Below are 22,983 nucleotides of genomic sequence, written 5' to 3'. Positions count from 1 at the left end.
TAAAAAAAAATACTGTGATTGGAGACAGAAGGATGGAGAGAGAGTCAGTCACGGGCGGCGTTTGACGAGCTAACTGCCTTTTCTGAAATGTACTTTTCTCTGATTCTTCATGTGTCATTTATTCTCTCGTTCCAAATGTAAAAATGAAAACTTAAGAAGTTTTTTTAAAGAAATATACATCTCACCCTGTTGACTTCAAACACTCAGAAATTAATTGGAACTCTCTTATAGATCTAAATGTGAGTCCACGTCAGTCATGGAGATATTCAAAGGTCACAGTAAATCAAGATGTTTGCATATGATATACATGACTAATTGAATATCTGTAAATAGATTCTCAAAGTAGCAGAGGCGGTGCTTCTGTAAGTGCTGGAATCACTTGCCCTCCTGTTACTGATGTGGAAGTCTTTGTCAGTCGTACACATTCAAAGGTCACCGTAGCTACAGAGGTTTCATTTAAAACTAATCTGCAGCCACTGCGTTACGCTCGTTTTAATCAAAAGCAAATTATAAGATGGATAAAAGTTGAGATGAAAAGTCCTGCTGTTGCCAAAGTTTTCACATTACATGGTAACACTTTGTAATACAGCCTGCAGTGACATTTTGATTTTGAACTAACCTGACCACTGTGACTGACAGGAAAACTAGGCAAAACACACAGTACATTATACAGACTGAGTGGAAACAATCTGGCCATAGAAACAGGCTGTCACAAGCTAAACTATAGACTGTATGAATAATGGATGTAGTCACTGTGACGTAACCCATTGGTTTGTGGACTGCCCGTTTGCCATTAATTAACAAGTAATAAGGCATTGTTCTCGCTATAGATCCGGTAGTTGCAAAAAGCATAGTTAACTTATAGTTAACTTATAATAGATGAGCAATAAAGTATATTTTAATATCAATAAGCAAACAAAATAAGATTAATAAAGGCATGGCAAGGACATAATGGGTGGGTCATGGGTGTTTGTAATGCCATTATTAACACTTATATAAGCTTATAAACACACAATAATGTTAATAAGCATCTTGTAAGGACTTACAAGGGCCTTATTACTTGTTAATTAATGGTTATTACAAGGACCTTAATATAAAGCGTTACTGAAATTGTTATTGCTAAAACAAAATGTACGTTACTTCCCGGAAAAAATGAACAGCCAACTCCTTGCAGTGTCCTTTAGTACAACAGAACGCTTAACAAGACATTTTTAAATGACCAAATTGTTCAAATAAACTCTCATGAACTGAAAACACACTGTGAAAGAGTCAAAGTTCTGAGACACAATCAGTGTCTTATAATACTGTGATAAATATAAAGTTTTGAGAGAGAGGCTTTGAAAAAAACAATATTATGTTCCCTGAGTTTATCCATCTCCTTGACCCTCGAATCTGTAATATCTATGTTGGAAAAAAAGTCAGTGTGCAGTGTCAGCTGTGTTTTGTAATCTGGGCTTCTCTTTTCTGTGCTCTGGCAGACACTCTGGCCTTGCGTGCATGTTGGTGTATGTAAGTACCCAGTGCGTTAAAAACTGATGCCAAGGGTTTTTCATAAGTGTCTGGATGTGACGATGTGGGCATTAGAGCTGTTTTGAGGCAAACCCTGCTCAGACTCTGAACCATAGATTCGCTCTGGATGTCGTGCACAGCACCTTTAACAATGCTGATACTCTGTGCAAGAATATATTGTATTTTATAGTTTTCAGTATTTTACAAAATGCTGTTAAAACTCTGTGCTTGAAGAAAATCTCTCTAAATACAGGGGTATAGCTATAGATGTAGTTTTGGGATAGTTTAAAGGAGTTTAAAGAAAAAGGGGCTACAAATCGTGGAATAATGAAGGACTTGTAGGGGATTTAATAGCACTAGCGCATTAATACTTTACCACTGCATAGGCCGACCAGCTTATCTTCCTTATAGTTAAAGTTTAGGTTACTTTTATTTGTACCTGTAGTGGGGGCTGTCTCAAATCTCCAAATCCACGATTCAATTAGAATTCTAAAGGTCATCATTTAGTTTAATTTTTGATTCAGCACTGAAGGCTGTGCCACTGCCCCCCCCCCTCATGTTGGGGGGGGGGGGGGGGGGGGGGGGGGGGGGGCATACAACACTAAGGCCATACGGTCAAATTGCTTTGATCTTGCTTTTGATTCCAATTGTAAAATTAAAGGAAAAGACATCCAATGACAAAGACAATTGCCAGACATAATAAAAACAAGATAAAGAGTACTTGAGGCTCCAAAAATCAATAAATCCACTAAAATTAAACAAATGAATAAAAAAAAAACCCTGTTTCTATCTCCTCTGTGCAATGTTTCTATGACTCATTTATCTGAGTGATGGCTGCAAGAACAAAGCTGTTGTTATCCTGCTTTGTCCTACACCTTGTACTTGGTACTATAATCTCCTGTCCAATAGGGTAGTATTGGAAATGTATCAAGTATAGTATCTTGCTTCTTGCTTATGGCAATTATGAGGTAGGTTTACCCCAATAAAAACCTGCTATAGACATTTGATTGTCATAGGTGGTATTTAACTAACAGTGGGAGCTGGTACCTGATTCATGCAGTGAATTTAAATAGTAAATCACAGGCTGTAGCTTATTATAAAGTATTATCCAACTCATCCTGGGGGAAATATGGATATCTGTACCATATTTAATGACAGTCCGTCCAAATTTGTCAATTTAGGGGGATATTGACAAATTTGGAAGGGAAAGCCGGGGGATCATAATCGTCAGTGCAATTTTGGTATTTGGAGGACCTTTCATGGCAGTGCACCCAACACTTATTAAAATAATTCATCTGACTGACCAACATTTCCATCCCTGAAGCCACTGGCTAAAACATAAACTACACATGACAACTTCAATACACATAAATACATTCTCAAGAGTAATCAGAAATGAAAAATGAGCTGCTAGCTCTGTGGAATAATAACTAAGCAAGTTCTAATTACATTTTCATTCAGCCTATCACGACCGTTCATGGATACATCGGTCATGGGATTGTTTTTTTTCTTACATCGAACTTTGTTAAACGAGATTTAATTGTTCATAAATTAATGGTTTCCCACAGAGTATTTGGACCTGTCTAATCGGAGAAGTTGGCACTTTGTTGAGTTGATTCCTATAGCTGCTGCTGATAGCTAAGGGGCTGTGTAAATGAGGCAACATTGATTGATAGTCACGTCATTAGGTAATGTGAAATAAAGGAGCACAGGAGGGGAGAGAGTAATGAGGCAACATGAAGCGCTGCTGTGTTTGAACCTGGAGGCCCTGAGCATGTTATTGTGAAATGAGTCAGAGAAAGAGAAAGTTGAGGGAAAATTGAGACATTAGTTAAGAGTATGACGTCTGGTGTTGCAGCACTGAAGGCCACGAGGCTCCAGAGCCCCAGGGGTCCAATCAGGTGCAATGTATTCAGTGCACCTACTGCGGCCTTCAACTCTTAGATAAGGGCTTTCTAGAGCCAAGTGACGGCTTTGTTATTCAGATAGTGGAGCCGGTTTGTGAGCACAGCAGTTTCTGGCTTTGTCTCAAAGTGAAGGAGAGCTGCTCTGAAGCGGCACAATTAGCCACAAGGACACCAAGACATTGTTCTCTTTCTTTTCCTCCACCCCTCCTCCGTCACGTCATTTTTACCTTTTCTCTATCTGCCCTGGCCGCTTGTGCACAATTATATACAGTGAAAGCTCAAAACAGCAGGGACACTTTTTCTTTATAGGCAATGCAGTGATGAGGTGAAACCTGGTAAAAGAGATTATTTTTGTTCCTTTTAGTCGAAGCCAGAAAAGAGGAGGTGATGCTAAAGCGAAGAAGACAAGTTCATTAAGCTTTTGTAGGATTTAAAATAAGGAATTGTGATGTATAATATGGAAAAACTCCTGACTTATTAATTCTGTTTTTGAAGCGAGTGAAAAATGATGCTTTATATGCTCCAAGTTCACCACCATGTTATGTGCTAAACAGGACTGGTGGTCGCAATTTATGCATAGTTTTAGATTTATATAAATTTTACTTACAGACTGATCTGTTGCATCAGAATAAGTGAGGAAAAGTATCAAAGGAAATGCAGCTCTGCCTCCTACAAAAGTGAAAAATGATTTGTGTATCAGCCATGTGATTCGGATCAGCTCCAAAGTGTAATGGGTTCTTCTTTGACCCATGCAATACCCTCAGGGTTTCCCCCAGGAAAATTTTAGGCCTGGCTGCAAGTAGGGGTAAAAAAAATCACCAGTTTCCTCAGAATACGATATAGATTGTTGGGACAAAAAGGAATATCTTAAAGATAATGATATGTTTTTGAGATTTTTTGACAGGGTAGCGATGTGGCCCTGAGGCAGACCGTGGCAGCAGTAAGGTTAGGGCCCTATACTTTCTGTGATAACAGAATCACAGATGGAATCGCCGAGTATCAGTCACTGACGCGTTATTATAGATCCCACCGCGTTTCGGATGAGAACTACCCTGTGCTGCCATGATACATCAGGGCCATGCCTTAAATCCTTCTCCTTGTGGCCTAATGTTAATGTTAAAAAGCGTATGGAGTGGTGGTTTGGGTTGGAAATCTTGAGGCTGTGAAACCTGGGCGTGGGCTTCACTCCCCACTGTGCGGCAGAGAAACATAGGCCTATGTTCTGTTCAATTTGGTGGGAAAATGGTAAAGACTGTTGATTGGCTACTTAGTCAGCAAACAGGTGATGGTAACTTTAGGGTTAGGGTAAGGGTTGACTTAATTACGCAAGGTCGTGTAAGTTTAATTGTGTGTTAAGCGAAATATTTGGTCAATAAACAACTTTGAATGTGTGATGCAGGCATAAACTGTATAAAAATAATGGACGTAGTCACCGTGACATCACCCATTGGTTTGTGGACTGCGTTACGTTTGGCGTTACGCACCTCGTAATCTTGCTTTACGTATGTCGCCATCTTGTTTTCGGAAACAGGGATCAGACCATATTTGGACTGTGGAGGAGTGAGAGGGATCTGACGACACTGACTACACGCCTCTCTACACCTCAACCTAACTGAGAGAAGTCACTGCTAATTCATGTTAGAATAAACTGGAGCATGAACTGGGAGGTTCATTTTGGCTAGCAAAAAACAAAAATAAAATATACGTTACTTACCTAAGAAAATTGAACAGCAACTCCTTGGAGTGTCTGTTAGTCCAACCGAACGTTGAACAAGACATTTTTAATGAATAAAATGTTAAAAAAACTGTCATTAAGTCAAAATACAGTGTGAAAGGGTCAAACCGGTAAACATCCTTTATTATCACAATGCCGTGGATACGCATTGTTGTACTTCTCTCATGATGACGGCTCGCCTTTTTAGTGACCTGTCAATCAAAGGTAGCCCCGCCCCAAATTATACGATTCTTTATCTTCTATTTTCTTCTAAATAGGACCATTATTTACACTACTAACATCAAATTGTCTTGAAGAAGATTTTTTACTCGTGACTGAGACCAGTGTTGTCCTAAAAAAAATTTCTGAGGTAATGAATCAAGTGAGAAGTTTTCTCATTTTGTATTGAAATGAATGGACCCAAATGCTTTTGCAGGCGCCGTCAGCGCCCCTATTGGAATTTTCAGGAGGCTTAAGGCACTTCCTGGTTTGCCTCACTTCTCAGACCGGGAGGTTGCTGCTTGGATGCAGGGCATACTGACCAGTCCTAGTGTAGCAGGGCGTGACATGTTCAGACTGTGGTGGGATCCCTAAAACGCATCACTGACAGTTTGGCTACATAGCTAAGGTGGCTAGATAAAGTTAGCTTGTGATTGTTGGATGCGTAAGGGGAAAGAAAACTGATGTCGGACCTGCAGTTTCCAATGGGATTTTTTTTATATTTTCACCAACAGATTACACTAGTGATCTTTCCAACCATTATAATATGTTTAAGACCAAACTGCCCTGCTGTAACGGTTGCTTGAAATACACTGGGGATATTCTGACCTTTCCACAAAGATTTGTGAAAATCAGTAATTAGTAATCTTGCAGACAAGGACACAAAAAGGGCTAAAAAAATGAACTCCTTCACCGAGGCTTTGTCCTTTGCTCCTGACCGGCAGGAGTCATCATTCCTTTAGCTACTGCGGTCCACTGTCCCCTCCACATAAACAAACAACTGATGCTATCTGTAAAAAAAAAAAAAGGCACATTTTGCTTCAAGGTGCTGGATATGACATCAAGAACATTAATATAGCAACAAACAACTATTTACCATGTAAAGATAGAGCGGAGTGATGATGTCCACACACCCTCCATGTGTTTTGTGATCCGAGCTTCTCTGTTTGCCCTGAACACGTTTAAAAGTGAAGCCAAGTGGTGTCCATAGGCATTCATATTGAGTGGGGAATGAAAACGAGAGCCATGTGGAGGAAACCTTTGCACAGACTCTGAACCACAGATTTGCTCTGAAAGTCATGTATAGCAGCTTTAAGGGCGGGACTGGAGGTTGCTCAAGGGAATCTCTGTAGTTGCTAAATTAATGCTGAAATCCCATCCACTTTTCCCATCCACCCCTTTGAACCAGAACCCTTTTTATAACACACAGTTAAAAAGTAGAAACATGTAAGAGTTTGGGAGTTTCACTTCATCTCTTTTCCTTGTGTCCCTCTCATCCCTCTAAACCAGTTTACTTGAGGAGTGTTAGACTGACAGTATTGGGGCAGGGCTCCGCTACACGGGCTCTTTTTTCCCCCCTCCATCTAGCCGCAGGCACAAAACACATCGTTTTCCCTTCGGATTGAGGGTCTTAAATTGTGGGCACCAGACCTTGTTAACATTACAGTGGAGCCATAACAGATTCCTGCCACCACTGTTTCCTACTGGATGATTTCTAGCTGTGCTGGGGATAATTTACGATCTAAAGCCGGGATCTGATCTTATGCCAAAATACATTGAGAGTCTATTACAATATACTCCATTAATACTGTATATTAAACATTGTGCTGCTGTGTTACATTTTTCAGTATCAGGTATCTAATAGCAGCCTACGCTCTCCTCCACCCTTCTGTCCTTACTTCCACCTTTGTGTATTGAGCCGTGCACTCATCTCAACCTCTCTTAGCAGCCTTGTGTCATGTTCGTTCTTTTGCTCCTGTATGGCTATGCTTATCCTGTTTTTAGAGAGAGCAGTAAAGGCATTATTATTTTTAAATATCGTAAAAAAAACAACAACAACAACAACATTGGATTATCTATTATACAGTGATGGAAAAAAATGTTAGACCACTCTTGTTTTCTTCAGTTTATTGTTCATTTTAATGCCTGGTACAACTAAAGGTACAATGGACAAATATAATGATAACAACAAAATTAGCTCATAAGAGTTTAATTTAAGAGCTGCTATCTAGCCATTTTCCATGATTTTCTTGATAATAATTTTGGTTATTATCAAGAAAATCATGGAAAATGGCTAAATATCAGCAACAAGAACAAGAACAAGAAATTGAAGAAAAGCATGGTCTAATCATTTTTTCCATGACTGTATATAAAAAAGTAGTGTTAATATTTGAAGGCTTTGTCATTTGAATCTTATGCCTCTAAACTCTGCCCTCTTGTATCTTGGAATTGTGTCTAGAGTACAGAGATCTTATTAAATGACTCATTTATGTGCTTCTGAATTTTGTTTTTATGGATGCTTTTTTATGTTAAGTGTTTTACACTAAGACCTTTTTATAAATGGGACTTGATCATTCCCTTCCACAAATACATTACCATCCATCCACACTTCAATGCCTTCAGCATCCCTGAATAATTAACTGCTTTAACGGTTTATCTCCCTCCTCCAGGTGGTGGTGAAAACTCGCACGGAGTACCAGACAGAGAAGAAGAGGCTGAAGGTCCCCAAGGTGGAGGAGTTTACCATCAGCTTTACTGATGGGGTGTCTGAGAGACTTAAGGTAAGAATTAATGAATTACTAAACTTGTGATGAATGAACTGATCAGATATGCCTGATCTGTATCTGCATAGACCCAGACCTTATTAACCCCTCAGAACCCCACAGCCTCAATCAACAAAACATTTTATCATCTGGTTTACCAGAATTTTTGTCAGAACTCAAACGTTCTTGAACAATTCTCACCTACAAATAATGACATTTTATCAATATAAATTTTCTATATACATTTTATTTTATTCTATCTATTATAAGTGTTTACACTAACCAGACACTGTAAAGAAACATTACATTCTGCACTCTTCAGCTTCACTTTTAAGCTATGAATGACTCAGCTGAGACCAATGGTCACATGACAAAACTTCAGTGAAATTTAGACTGAACTGCACGCTGTTTACACAGAGCAGAGAGGAGAGGACAAGAGAGAGGTTGAAAGCAGAGGTTGTAGAAAAACGTTTTATGTATAGATCACATTATCTATAATTTTTCTACTACATAAAAGTCAATCATTGGTTTATTTTATTTTCTTAAATGATTAATAACCGTATAAGTGAGTTATACTGCACAAAAGACATGTTAAACTATTCTTACTTCCAGTCCTGATAAAAAAACAACAAAACATAAACTATACTTGGTCTGTGATGAATGAATGTCTAAATGGAACATTTCCTGTGTTTTTTTATTAGGATCTTTGTCTCTAATCAGCAGTAGGATATTTATTAATCTGCCATTCCTCTCCTGGTTTCCAGAAAGTAGATCAGTGTGACCAGGTTGAACTGCCAGTTAGGTTTAGAGATACACTCGTTCAGACAGTTTGCTTTAAAATACTCAGGTGTAAGAGATGCAAATGGGGTGTGGATATGCAGGACAGAAAGTAGGGATATTTAAGAAAGATGTATACAGAGGACAGACTGAGAATCTTTTAAGTATGGCTTCTTTTTCCTAAGTAAAGGAGCTGAGTACTTCTTCCCCCACTAACTTGCAGAGAGTAGGACAGGTGACTACAGCGGTGTGTGTGAATCACCGAGCTACCAGTCCAAAAACATCGACATCACCCGGAGCTGTCTGCTCCGTTCTTCTGTCGTTAGGGGAGACCAAAGAGAACTCATGTTGTCATGGCAGCAAAGAAAACCTCCCTCCATGGCAACCCTGACTGAGAGAGAGGAAAGAAAGTGCGCAAGCGGAGGTGTGCAAATGCCGGTGTGAAGTGTAGGTGTGTGTGTGTGTGTGTGTGTGTGTGAGCAAAAGAGAAGTGTAACACTGGCCTGAAAGGTCCTTCAAAGCGGAGGAGAACAGAATGAGATCTCAGGCAGTAAAAAAGCTGTGAAATCTGTCTGGATGAGGCAGTGTGTTTACATGAACACACAAACAGGCTACATTCACACACTGAAGCCGTGTCAGAGCACGCAGCCAAGGTTAAGTAGAAAACTGCATCACTTGGGCTGCTACAGCTGCACTCTAAAGCTGTGAGATGAGCTCTGTGGTTTGGAAATGGCAGCATGAGTGAAGAAGCATGTCAGTAATCCTCTGTGTAGAGGAAATATCTGCTTTGTCCATGAAGTCCTGCAGTTCCTTATCGATTTTATATACAGACGTGTAAAGGGCAGGAAGTCCTCCAGCCTTTTATGACCTATATTTAACATCAGACAGGAAAAGGGGATTAGGAGTGACGGGTATGGATGAAATTCAGTTGAGAAATATTTTATGCACAAGACACCTAGATTGTCTTATGCATAAAAGGGGGAATGTCTGTTTTTGACAAATACAATTTATTTTATTAATACCTGAGAAATCAAGTTAATTCATCACAATAATTCGTAATGTTGCTCAAAGGCCTAATAAAACTAGAAATATTAAAGGGAATTCTGACAGTTGATTAATATCTATCATCTCAATGTTTGTATTCTCTTATTGCCCATTCTCATACAGCCATTAGCACTTACAAGAAGCTTTTATTGGGAATGAATACTGGGAGGAGAGGGGAGGGAGTTGATAAGTGCTTACATTATATTTATTTTTACAGGTTCAATCATAAAGGCTACATTAGCTGTTAGCATACACTGTTTAATAGACAGTCAATGTGACATCAGCCAGTGTTTTGTAGACTATGGTTTTCTCCAGTTTGGCATTTTTGGACGTCGCCATCTAAGTTTTCTGGAGCCAGAAGTGACCATATTTAGACGAGAGGTTGGAGCTAAGTGCAGATAGTGCTAGCTAGCTAGTTAGCTAGGCTAGCAATGTGCAAAGTGAAACAGCTGAGGTCTGATATCTAGAAAATCAAATACCACAATCTTTTTTGCACCTAATACCCTGATGTCCATATTTCAACAATACTGAGGGGTTGACTATAGGTGCTTTTACAAAATATTTACCCATTGATATTTCTAAAAAAAATTCATTAGTTATGTGGATATAATGACAGTGAAAACTGTCTGGGGGTTTAGGAAAATTGCATCACTTTACTGTAATGCAATCTTTAAAACCAGGAATAGTTATCACATAATACAATAAATCGATATGCATAATCAAAGACAATTTTACCACCAATTGAGACCATAAACGCATTAAAAATATTTACCAAGGTTATAAATATAGTAAGAAGTATGGTCATTTTCTCATATGCAACCAGTGGAGTTGCCCCCTGCTGGTCATTTGGAAGAATGTAGGTTTAAGGCACTTCCCTCATTTTTTAAGTCTGGTGTGTTTTGCCACTTTTCTGTTACTGTCACACACCTGAATTCACCTCTGACCAAACTGTCAGCGCTGGAGTTGCATTATGGGAAATGAAGATGCCAGTTTTTGACAAGAGAGAAAAATATGAAGGATAAAAAGCAACATCTGTACTTCTGCTGCATTGATTCAGTCCATTGTGAGACTGACAGTGTCACACAGTAGGAGTGCAATGCTGTATCCGTGGATCCTTTAAGATAAAACTTGACAGGTGTTTTGGAGACTTGTGGATATGTGACACTTGCCGCAAGGAAAATAAGTCGAGAGACAGTGTCAAAAATATATACAGTGACATGCAGGAATGCTGAGCCAATTTGTGAGAAAATTGTTGCTCATCAGAGTTACTCCAAAATGTTGCAGCAACTGTCATCTCTGGCCTGCCACACTGCATCAACTTTTGTGAGGCAGAAATGTGAATTTTAGTCTGTGTGATTTTGTGCGACGTCGGTTGTGTTTAGGTGCTCAGCTGAACGGCTTGCTTTGCTTGACTGACAGAGCTGATTCTGCATGCATGTCTACACACACACACACACAGCATGCTGTGCAGTGCAGAGCAAACATTTCTGGATGAAAAGCTTGCACATCTCTTCTCTCTTCAAAGCTTTGCAGATTGTGTTGATGGATGAAGAGCTCAGAGTGTAAAATGCTCTCTAATCTGCCCTCCCTCACCGCCTCGCTCCTGCTTACACTCTCCATCCTTTACTCCATCTCTCTCTCCTTCCCTGCTGCTGCTGCTGCTATCTTCCTTCTCCTTGCATGTTTTTGCTTACTGTATTGCTTTTCCCTTTTTGATTGAAACTGCTTTATTTCCAAACGCAGTGCGGCTTGTTTTTATAAAAGACTTTTTGTTGCAGCTTTTAATCCACAGTGACACATGGCCATGACAGTGTTACTGTGAGCACAGAGTGATCCTTATGCAAGAAAAAGCAGACAGAAATAGGTAAGGCAGACTTAATATCCATTATTGCCCTAAGAATAAAGCATCAACAATATAAAATAGAGTTTTAATTTGGTGGAAGTGCAGATGGATTCTCAGAAGAGCTCCCTCCCTGCTGTCTCTCCTTTCCTCTCTCATCCATCCTCTCCTATCTGTACCTCAAAGATTCATCCCTTTAGACCAGGTTCATGTGTCATCACTTACCGTGTCACAGTCCCCTCCCTCTCCCCTCCCTCATACTCTCGCTCTGTCCCTCGCCGCCTGCCTTTTAGCCTCCTCCCTCCCTCTCTTTCTCTGGCTTTGTGATTACTCCCAGCAGTCCTGAGATACGACGTATTCCCTCTAGTTGTTTTGTTCCATGAACGAACCGAGGAGAGCACATTTCTGCCCTCATTAACTATGTGAAATAAAGCCAGACTATAAAGCTCGTGAATTTCACAGCATATCGAGCAAATGGAACCTGGAGATGTCTAAGCAGGATCTGGTTCAGTCTTTTGATTTAAATAATGTTGGCAAAGTGTCTCATGCAGCTTGCACCACACAAAGAAAAAAAGGATACCAGGAAATTAAAGTTAATTTAATATCAAAGTTTTTTCATTAAGTTGAAATAGCCTGTGGCAATAGTTGATTTTAAGTGTAAAAAATAATGTAATGTTTTACACACACACTACCTCATTTAATGTTTATTACAGGTGTGGCTGCTTTTTTTTATAGGTTTAAAATGGTCTTGTCATTTCAGGGTTATTTATCTATTTATTAATTGTTGTGTTATTTATAGTTTTTATAGTTATTTATTTAATTTCTAATGAATTGTTGTGTTCGGACCTTTACAAGTTGTTGTTTTTTTGAGTGAAAAAGTCCAGCTGAATATTTTGGTCAACCATATTAAACACTATCCAAGTCTGTATAATCCGCATTTGCGACAGTAAATATGTTTTGAATTAAATTAAATGCTGGCCATTGCTTAGTTTAAAAAAAAAAAAAAACGTAAAATATCAAAAAAAGATAATAAAAAATAAATACTACTACTGCTACTACTACTACTACTACTACTACTACTACTAATAATAATAATAATAATAATAATATTGCTGTAATCCCTGCAACCAGATAGTAAATTGCAAAATTGTCTAGTGGTTTGAACAAAAAAAAACCCATATTAAGTTGTCAGTGAACATTACTGAGAGGTTGCAACCCTTTATTGTGAATTGCCAGATCATCATGTAAATAGAAAATGTAATTTGGTTTCGCTTAAAATTAATTGTTGTTTACAATTGTTTGCATACAAGTGATTTCTAGGAAACAGAACAAAGAACATGTTTCAATGAAAAGGATCTACGCAGCAATAACATTAAATGAGACATGATAAATGTATAGTGTAGAATCATTTATATATTTATTTATGAGATTCAATGCATTGCATGGCCACGAAATCCCATTATCGGTTGTGATTCAATGAGAACGATGAAAGCGAGGGAAGAGAAAAGCTGCTGCATTGTGGTATTTGCAGTGCTTTGGATTTACATTCAGCACATGACCTTTGCTGCAAAACATCTATTCTCTTTCTCTTCCATTCCTGCCACCACACTCGACTGCAGACTTTCTGATGAAAAGAAAATGCCACGATGACCGTCCATGAAAATGAGAACTTGGAAGAGAGGAAAGGATTAGTGTGGCGCAGTAGGGCAGGGATTGAGAGATGCAGGTGTAGAGATTGATGAAAGGGAGATTTAATTCGTGTTGTCCTGCTTGGTTCCTGGCTCGCTCGCTATGCAGAAAACATGGTGTACTTGGCCGGCACACACTTCAAACCCACGTGCACATGCCCACTCGTAGGACTGACACTCCAACACAAACCACACGATATACACAATATATACACAAACACTGACCACATGACAGCGGCGTGACTGCCAAGCTGAACCCTCTCAGTGCCAGCAGGAGTTAGGAGGCCTGTGCAGGTAGCGACGGGAGAGGCAGCCATCATCCAAAACAATTATCCCATTATTACCTCCACTTCACGATATGATAAAAGCTTTGCTGCAATCTGCCGCCTCCACAGAAGGCCTCCACTGTTTGTCAGGTTGGAGGTAATTACTGCTTTTGTTCCAAACCTTGCACAGCCTCCCATTCCACGTATTGTTCTTCCTTGTTTTGTATGGATGACTAAAAGTATGCTCATTATAGGGAGTGTTCATATGTGTCGTCTGCTCTCTGTTAAACACCCACACTGATCCCCACACACAGACGTTCAAGTGAGCAATAGGGGAAGCATTGATTTACCTTTAGCATTAGTATTATACTCTGAACCTTGTGTGCTGTTGAATAAGGGAGAACATCAGAGGGAGGGAAAGAAGAGGATGGATGCTTTTTTTTGCTAGTTTGGAGCGACTCCTCTGCTGCACTACACAGTACAGCAAGTGTTATGGGAACTTTCATCTTCTATGTTTGATCTACACATTATTATTCTAATTGTTTGAGCTGTTTTAAATGATTTTCACTTGAAGTTTATGTACAAATGTATCCAAAGTTGATGTATTTCTAAAAGATGAAATGTAATATTTTTTATCTTTGCTAAAAGTTTTTACTATTCTTATCAACATATAACACATATGCTTGCTTTATGCAAATGCAAGTTTATTATTATTGAAACAATCCAAAAGAATGACAAATACTGTCCACAATAACCTCAAACTTAGTGCATGCTCAAAAAATATGCTGAAAGCAAAACATAGTAAACTGTGGCTCAAGAAACAACAGATGAATGTTGCATGACTCAATAATACTAACCCCATATAGGGTCCAACTTAACTTGTGTCAAGGTTCACTAAACATCCTTTTTTAAGCAGTTCAACACAAAATGATTGACCTCATGCATCACAACAACAGACACATTGTACAACCGGAACCTTGGTCAGTTAAATAAGTTCATTCCCTGGATCCTTCACACTTAAAGCAAATCATCTCACACCATGTAATTGTGTCTAACCTCATGGGGATAATAAAGTATCACACATCCCCTTCTGCTAAGTTGAATTAAAACAGGGTGATACAAAAATTAATTAAAACAAACAATAAATACAGTGTGCATGTACCTTGAGGAGTGAGGGGGAGGAGTCATTCTCTGGTACCTGACACTGGACGTCTCCGTGGTAACTCATTCACACCGACAGATAACTTTGGTTGGTTGAGGCTGAACTTGTCATTCAAAAGACCATCTGTATTCATTTCTGCCCACGTATGGTTGTTTCTGCTCTCCATTTACAACGTTACTGCTCCACCGCTTACTGATTTCCCAAACTACGGGGCGGGCCGAGGGTCATAATGACAGAACATGCGTGCATCAGTCGTGTGTTAAAAAAATGAACGTCGTTAAAAGGAATTTGCATTAACACGTTATTATCGCGTTAAGTTTGACTGCCCTAATGTCCAACAAGATGTTCAACCTAAACGACGGAATAGACCGTTTGTCAATTCCAGCCGTAACGACACATATGAGCGTTTGTCAAAATTGTAGCTCGCAGTATTGCGGAGCATTCTAAAATATAGCAAACACGTCATTATACATACACGTACGGTTCACGGTTGTAAAAAAAAGGCTGCAGGTTCTGTGAATTTAGGCTGCAAAACCACTGTCCTAGGTTTAGGGCAAAAAACTTCCTGGTAAGGCTGTTTAGAAAGTAAATAAATGTACGTACAGTAAATGCCAGAAGTGAAGTACTTACGGAAGTTATGTAAAAATAGCTATGACCACTAGAGGGCAGTGTTAACTACAAGCGTAAATATGGGTCATAATAAGGTGCAGCGCAAATGACCCACTAGGTTGTATTTTGTGGGAGGAAAGTGTCCAAAATATAAACAAAATATTGAATCTTAAACTATGCCCACTAGAACCGTATGGGAAACTAAAATATATACGCTGCTGCATGCTTGCAGATCCTTCATGAAATTCTAGGGTGCTAGGAAATGCATTACATTCATGGAAACAACCAAAGGTCTTTATGCTGAAGACTCAAAACTGAGCTATCTTTGATGTAGTAATCATCTTACATCACTATTATCTGTGGTTTTGCCCAAAAGCAGCTTGTACGTTCTTAACCTGGCATACTTACTAACTGTTGTTTGGCTAATCTTTCACCTGCATCATTCTCTCTCTCTCTCTCTTGCACCTTCTCTCCCTCTCATCATCTGTCCAGCTCACACTTTTGTTCACCATTTAGCATCCTTCCATCTTCTTCCTTTTTTCTCTCCTTCATCCTCATCTCATAACAAACCAACAGTCAGTGGCAGCACACTCTCACTCTCTCATCAAATTCAGTTCTGGGAAGCATTTTACAACATTTCTAACATGCACACTCACAGTTCTGTTATAACAATGCCAGCTCCTTTTGGCAGATATTCACAGACATCTTATTGTTTAAAATTGGCCCCTGATAAAATGAACTAGCCAGATGTGATCCCTAGATCCTAGAGCCTTGGCTGGCGCACACACACACTTGAAGTACATACACTTTTAGTTGCTGACTGTCATTGTTGAATAATGAATTGGTTCAGGCTGCAACAGCTCAGTGTAGACCTCAGCTTGATATGATGGAAATCAAGGGGTTATCTGTGTGAAACAGACAGGAAGTGGATGCTGTTAACAGGCTAGAAATTGTAAAACTTTGTAAATTAAGAAGCAACATACAGCTGGGTGGTGTGTGCGTCTTCACGCTCCATTGAACCACAAACACAGTCCTGGTTAGGTCAGCCTGTCGCCCCAAAGTCGAGTAATTTGTCACTGCAAAGAGGTCCCCTGTGTCAGCTGAAAGACTCTTAGACACACCCAAAGGATGGACAGACACACCTCAACCATTACGACCAGATAGAAAGGCAGACATGGCTGCTGTGTGAGTAGTATTTTTGATAATTTAAGTCCAGATGGCTTCTGTTCTGCTCTTCATCTTGTTTCATCCCATATCAAGCGGCACCTCAAAAGACAGCAGACTTCAATCACTTTCTGCTCAATATCTGCAGACGTGAATGCACACGCATACAAATCATCTCCAACCCTTTCAAAATAAGAGAAACACTTGAACAAAATGGCATTTCTGCACATCCTATTTGATTTCAAAGGTCAAAGAAAGAATCAAATTTGTGATTACAGGAAAAGAATCCATCTGAGATTGACCAACTGTCTTGTTTTATTCAAGGGTGCGGCGGCAGCTGCATCCAAACTCTATTGTAGGACATAATAACTCAGTTGTCAGGGGTTGCCAAGGCCAAAAAGGATTTCTGGGCCTGATCATTGGCCAACAAGTCCACGCAGTCTGACAGTATTAAATCTCTTGGCACACATATGCATATGCAGCCTGATTTGTTTAAGTGTACTGCATCAGTCAGCTCAGGAGAGGAACAGTAACAAATACCCGTGTTTTTCCTTATAACAACATCTCGTCTAATTCTGTTTTACCAGATTCTTAGGGAGCGGATCGAATTAAGTCACAGTTTCTTAAGGAATAATTGCTTGGTTGGAAACTGCCTGTGAACATAATTATCATCTTTGTCTTCTGTTTTGATCGCTAGCAGAAAATCTCTAAAACATGTGAGCATATTTCAATAAAATTTGGAGGAAAAAAATGAGGCCATTGCCGCAGGAAAAAAGTCATTAGTGTCTGGTGCTGATCCAGCAATATTTAAAGGATTTCTGAACATTGCAAGATAAGGCATTTTTTTAACACCAGTTTTACAATTTTTCATTAACTATTGCAGTTACTTGAACTAAAAAAAATAGATCTGGCACATGTATGCTATGATTAATGACGGCTTGCTTCGCTGAGATGTGTTGAGTGCTTTCCAGTTTTTCCAAACACCACAAAAAGTACAAGTCAGCCCCCAGCAACATCAAGAAAAACTAAAATCTGGTCTTTTTGTGTGTGTTTTGGCTGTTCACCTTTACAGAATGAATGTAATTGAAAGAGGAATACACAGATTTTTTATAATAACTATGAAAAATAAACTATTTAAAATAAAATATGTTGCAACTGTCAGATTCCTGATCTGCTTAAATAATCAGATCAGTTTATTCCTAATTTTGAACTATGATCGTCTTAAAGCTTAACAAAGTCATTTTTGTGCTTTGATAAACCTTAACCACAGTGCTATCAGATCAGAAGATGCTTTTATTTTGAAAAAGTGATTTGAAGCCCTTTTTACAAGCCTTTTTATAAGCCTTTTTAAATTTTTTTTTTTTTTTTTTACAAATTATGTATTTCATGTACACTATGTAATTTATGGGCCATGTTGTTACCTTCCATGATAGGTATGATTAAAATGTTTTTTTTTAATTAAACCTCTGTGCACACATGATGAATTAAAGAACGATAAGACTCAAAGAATAAATTCCACCTGCTTAACATGCTCGCCTCAGCCAGTCAATACCTTTTCATTCTGCCACAATAGAAATGACAACATGAGCCAGAGAAGAAAAAAAAAGCCAGGCTTTGATGTTTCCATCTTGAAAATGATAAAGTGAAGAAAGCAAGCGAGCGGTCATTGTGCTCTCCGTCCTGAGCCAGAGTCCTTCACTTTGCTGCTGTTGTTCTGACAAGCTGAGCCATGGGAGCAATTAGCAGACGGACAGACTGCGGATGACTGGTCTGACCCTCCACTTGTCACTTCTCTGTTGTTTCCTCTCACTTTCACATCTGTCCTTGCCATCGATTCACCTTTCCCCATCATACATGTCTGTAGTGACAGTGCAGCAGTATCACTCTTTTGATGTATTATTAGTATCATTCGTTGTCTTTCCGCCCCATTATCATAATTATTATTCCTTTGGTTCCTCATCTTTAATTTAATGCCGATAAACTCACACTTTAACACATTTCCCTGTTAAATTACAGTAAAATACTGGCAGCTGCAGTGACAGTGGTAGTGTGCTGTTATTTCACTGTGTAACTGCTGTAATCTACATAAACAGTTTAAAACCCCTGAAAATTTCAACATAGAAATCACTCTGACAAGAGATCCTGCCAACATTAAACTTTTATTAAAGCTATATTGCAGTATTAAACATGTACAATGAATTCAGTGTTGTAATGTTGATAACATTATATTTTTAAACACTGCATCACATTCAGCTAATACATTAAATACAATATCATTTTTATATTCCACAAAAACACTGAATTTTTACAGCAATTTGTTACAGTGCACATATTCTGAACTTCTTTTTTTACTCCAATGTGCTGGCTGACATACTTGACTCTCCTCAATTTGAACCAACTGTGAAAATGGTTAAAGTGGAGCATAAGGGCAGCAGGCAGCTTACAGTCTCCCCATCATCTGTTTCACCCCTAAAGCTTTTCTCTTTAAGACAAATCCGCACATTCTCCTCTCTCCACTTGATTCATATTGCTCCCCAAAATCTCGCCATCTACTCAATCTAAGTATAACAATCCTTTCTATCTGTCTTCTAAAGTTTTTCCCCTTTTATTCAAAGATATATATCTCTAAACAATGTTCTCCTGTGATTGCTACAGCAGTCATGTCTGAGTCCTGTGGTACTCCTGGGATTACCATTATTTGCATGTAATGTCCCAAATCCTGAAGCTAAGAGCCCAGACACTGAGAGCTGGCAGCAATAAAGACTGTTGCATCGCCTCAAGTCAGTGTTCGGGCAAAAAAAAGTTGCACTTTTGCTTGTACATTCTGCAGCTGTGTGAGAAACTGACTCTCCATGCCAGCAGGTGGCGCTAGTCTTTATTCGTCCACCACAAAGGGAACACAAAAAAGGCCTTGCACACTCTCGCACCACTTTGACTTAGAATTTGTCTGATCAAATGATGATTACATGCTATAAAAATGCTTTCCTAACTTGCATTTCTCTTCTTCTCATGCACTGATTTGCTTAAGCAGAGCAGCCAATCAGAGTGATTTCTCTCACCGATAGCCGCTGCTGCCAATTCAACATCCTCAATTTTCCAAAAAAACAATTACATGAGCTGACTAGTACCAACAGTGTTGGACACGCCTAAAAAATTTGGGCCACAGACACTCACAGACAGCCGAGACTGACTGAAGGCCAACCACTGACCTCGTTTCAAACAGCCTTAATTTTATTTTTGTAATCATTGTAAATTACACTGCATAAAAATGTGATATAAATAGCCTAAAGATTATTCAAAAAAACTAATTTTGCAGAAATATAAGTCTCTACAACGACACGGTCACTCATTAAGTGATTAATCAATCTCTTTCAAACATATCACAATGAAAGTGAAACCATAACTAACAATTAAAAACAATGAGCGACCATGTATTAGGAGATACTGCCAGAACAGCATTTGATAATAATAATAATAATAATAATAATAATAATAATAATATACGGCTACATTTTATATTGCACCTGAGAAATATGCTGTTTGTAAGTACTGTAAGGGGGCAAAACATATAAATATAAAAAAATTAAGTCCAATAATCGAAAATAAGTAGATATTCTTATATGAAACTTTCGCATTACTTCAGGTCTGTTTGGACCCCAAAACAAAAAGACTTGAATTTCAAGTCATCTGTCAACATGACTTGCAAACTTACACACATTAAGAGTGATGAAGTAGCAACTCAGCACATTTACTTGCACGCACACACACGCAGCTGTCTGCATGGTGAACATATGCAGGAACATAAAAAATACCCAGGAGACAGAGAGCTGGGATACATTAGAGTAATGAACCTTGTCTTGTGATGTAAACAACATTTTAGAGGTGTGCTAAGTGTCCTGTGTGTGTTTGTGTGTGTGTGTGTGTGTGTGGAGGCGGGTCCCATCATTAATAATATTTCCTCTCTTGCAACATCTTCATCCAGCAGAGTAGGAGCTGATTAGCAAATCTAATCCAGATGTTTTGTGTCTCCTCAGAGATTTATTACTGATTCATAATTAGTGTCTGTTTAAACGTGTTTGAGTGTGTTTTTGTGTGCGCGCTTCACATTATTCACTTGAACTTTTTGTTATTATTGATTTGTATTCCCTCAGTGGACATGTGTGTGTGTGTGTGTGTGTGTGTGTGTGTGTGTACAGTAGGTTACACATCATAGTTTAAAAGCAGCTGAGCATCATCGTGTCCCATGATGTTTATTCATGGTGTTGTTTATGTATTTTCTGTCTTTGTCTCTTTTGCCCTTTTCTGCTTCTGTCATTTTAAGACCACCTGCTGTTTGATTTGGAGTCTATACGCCAAGAGCACATTCTCCTCTAACCAATATGACAGCGTTCTCCGACAAAACCTTTGAAGTTCTGTCTCCATGGAGACCTTGCTTAATTGGGATACATTAGCATAATTAATATCTATCTCCTGCTGAACATGCACAGTCTCACTCAGCGCTCAACTTGTAGATTCAGCATGCATGTGAGAAAAAAAAATTTCATGTTCCTAGAGTGACACATGTTACTACCCAGACAGTGAAAAACTCAGAATATCTATATAAAGACACACGCAAGACACCTCAATTCACACACTTGACCTCATGTTGCCCCCAATTTCTAATAAAGTATTATTCAAGAAAAAAAGGCTGATTATTATTATAACTTTCCCATCAAAACTGGATTTTCAGAATGTAAAGAGTCGGCGCCATCTCCGAAAAATAGGCCAAGTCACCATGGACAGTCAGCACGCTATCTTTCAGTGTGCAGGATGAAATCTCTCATCTCCCAGCTAAGCTCACTTGGCTCCTTTGTGATTGCATCGGAGACTTCAAATTCACTAATACGGATGTGATGCTGTAGTTTAAGATTTTTAAAAGTTTAACTTTTATACTGCAGATGACTGTAATCTGCCCAGATCAGTTGCAGGGGCTTCACTTTGCTTCTGCAAGTCAGTGCAATGGCAAGCCAGGTCAGTTTTAAAAGGACATTCAGCACTTCTTACGGTGCTTTTATGCAGGAGGCTGTACAGGACGTTCAAGTACAAAGTGTTTGTAAGTCGTTCACCTCTGAGTGTGCAGAGTCACAGAAGGGGAGAATATACCACACAGAATAACACTTTTTATCTTGTGCATTGCTGAATCTTTCTATATACAGTCATGGAAAAAAATATAAGACTTTTTTTCTTCAATTACTTGTTCATCATAATGCCTGGTACATCTAAAGGTACATTTGTTTTCATGATAATGATTTTGGTTATTATCAAGAAAACCATGAAAAATGTCTATATATCAGCTCTTAAATTAAACTCTTATGAGTTAGTTTTGCTGTTATCATTATGTTTGTCCAGACAAATGCAGTGCCTTTAGTTGTACCAGGCATTAAAAATGAATAATAAAGTGAAGAAAACAATGGTGGTCTTATAATTTTTTCCATGACTGTAAGTCTTAATCCTTGAATTTAGCGATCCAAGACCAAGACACCATCTATCTATAAAGCAAGAAGCGCTTGTGTGTATGTGTGTGTGTGTGTGTGTGTGTGTGTGTGTGTGTGTGTGTGTGGATGTGTGTCTAGGGCATATCTTGCTGACCGTTAGTCAGACTGACCTAATATTTCGTATGCGGCTTGCAACTGGCACGAAGGTGTGCATCCTCGATTTTGAAGATTTTTGAAGTCATTTTTTAAAATATCATAATTTACATAGGACGTGTTGCGGCATTGCACTGTTTCTGATCGGGCGCCTTTTAGGGAAGCTCCGCCCCATTGTGTGATAGGCCTACACCTGGTCAGTAACACAATTCACTCTGGATTTCGACGCCTGACTCATCTCATCTGTAAGTCTATTTAGCCTACCTATCTTTCAGAGTTTTAAAGTGCGCTACAAGGTTCAATTTTCCAATAATATTCAAATAGTTTCCAGCAAATATCAATGTTCAATATGTATGTGCTGGATGGTGTGCGTACCTTATGAAGGATGTGTTTGCAGACGTTGTACTGTGGCATGTAATGTACAAACACATACTTCCTACGGGCACTGCACTAGTACAACAAACACACAGTGATGTAGTTTTACTGAATGAGCTGTTTTCTTTATTGCGTCTGTGTGACCTTTATACAAATGGTGGATCTATACTAAATTCCCTCACTTCAAAGAAAAACAGCAGGAGAACTGCATAAGTATCCACTAAGCCCATGTTCTATTCATTGTTTCTGGGAATTATTGAACCATATATCTTGTTGACCTCACTATACGACATCCCACAAACCTCCTGCAAAGCTCCGAGGGAGACAAGTGCAGACCTGAGTCTTGTGTTTTGTCAGGTTGGCATTTTAACAGTTTATGTTTCCATCCGAGACGCGATGCATCCCGACAGCGGGGTGTTTGTTCTTTGTTGCCACACTACAGTGTCCGTGCTCGTCTCAACCGGATAGCCAGTCCTCGAGAGCCCCGCTCCCCGTACACGGTCTCCTTGACATCCCCCTGCCCTGTCTCAGATACTCTG

The 22,983-nt window shown here is 39.0% G+C and overlaps 1 protein-coding gene across 2 annotated transcripts in view; it reads left to right on the top strand.

The window, feature by feature from the left end:
* nsg2 (neuronal vesicle trafficking associated 2) overlaps window positions 1-22,983 on the top strand; it is a 48,832-nt gene that overhangs the window by 9,810 nt on the left and 16,039 nt on the right. For both annotated transcript variants that reach the window (XM_059352201.1, XM_059352202.1), the window contains one exon: window positions 7,800-7,910. In XM_059352201.1, the coding sequence (XP_059208184.1) occupies window positions 7,800-7,910 (111 nt within the window). The remainder of the gene's footprint in view (window positions 1-7,799; window positions 7,911-22,983) is intronic.

This window comes from Centropristis striata, chromosome 15, assembly GCF_030273125.1.
Source record: "Centropristis striata isolate RG_2023a ecotype Rhode Island chromosome 15, C.striata_1.0, whole genome shotgun sequence".
Lineage (NCBI taxonomy): Eukaryota > Metazoa > Chordata > Actinopteri > Perciformes > Serranidae > Centropristis > Centropristis striata.
Note: the sequence above shows the minus strand (reverse complement) of the source record. Positions and strands in the feature narration are given on the sequence as shown.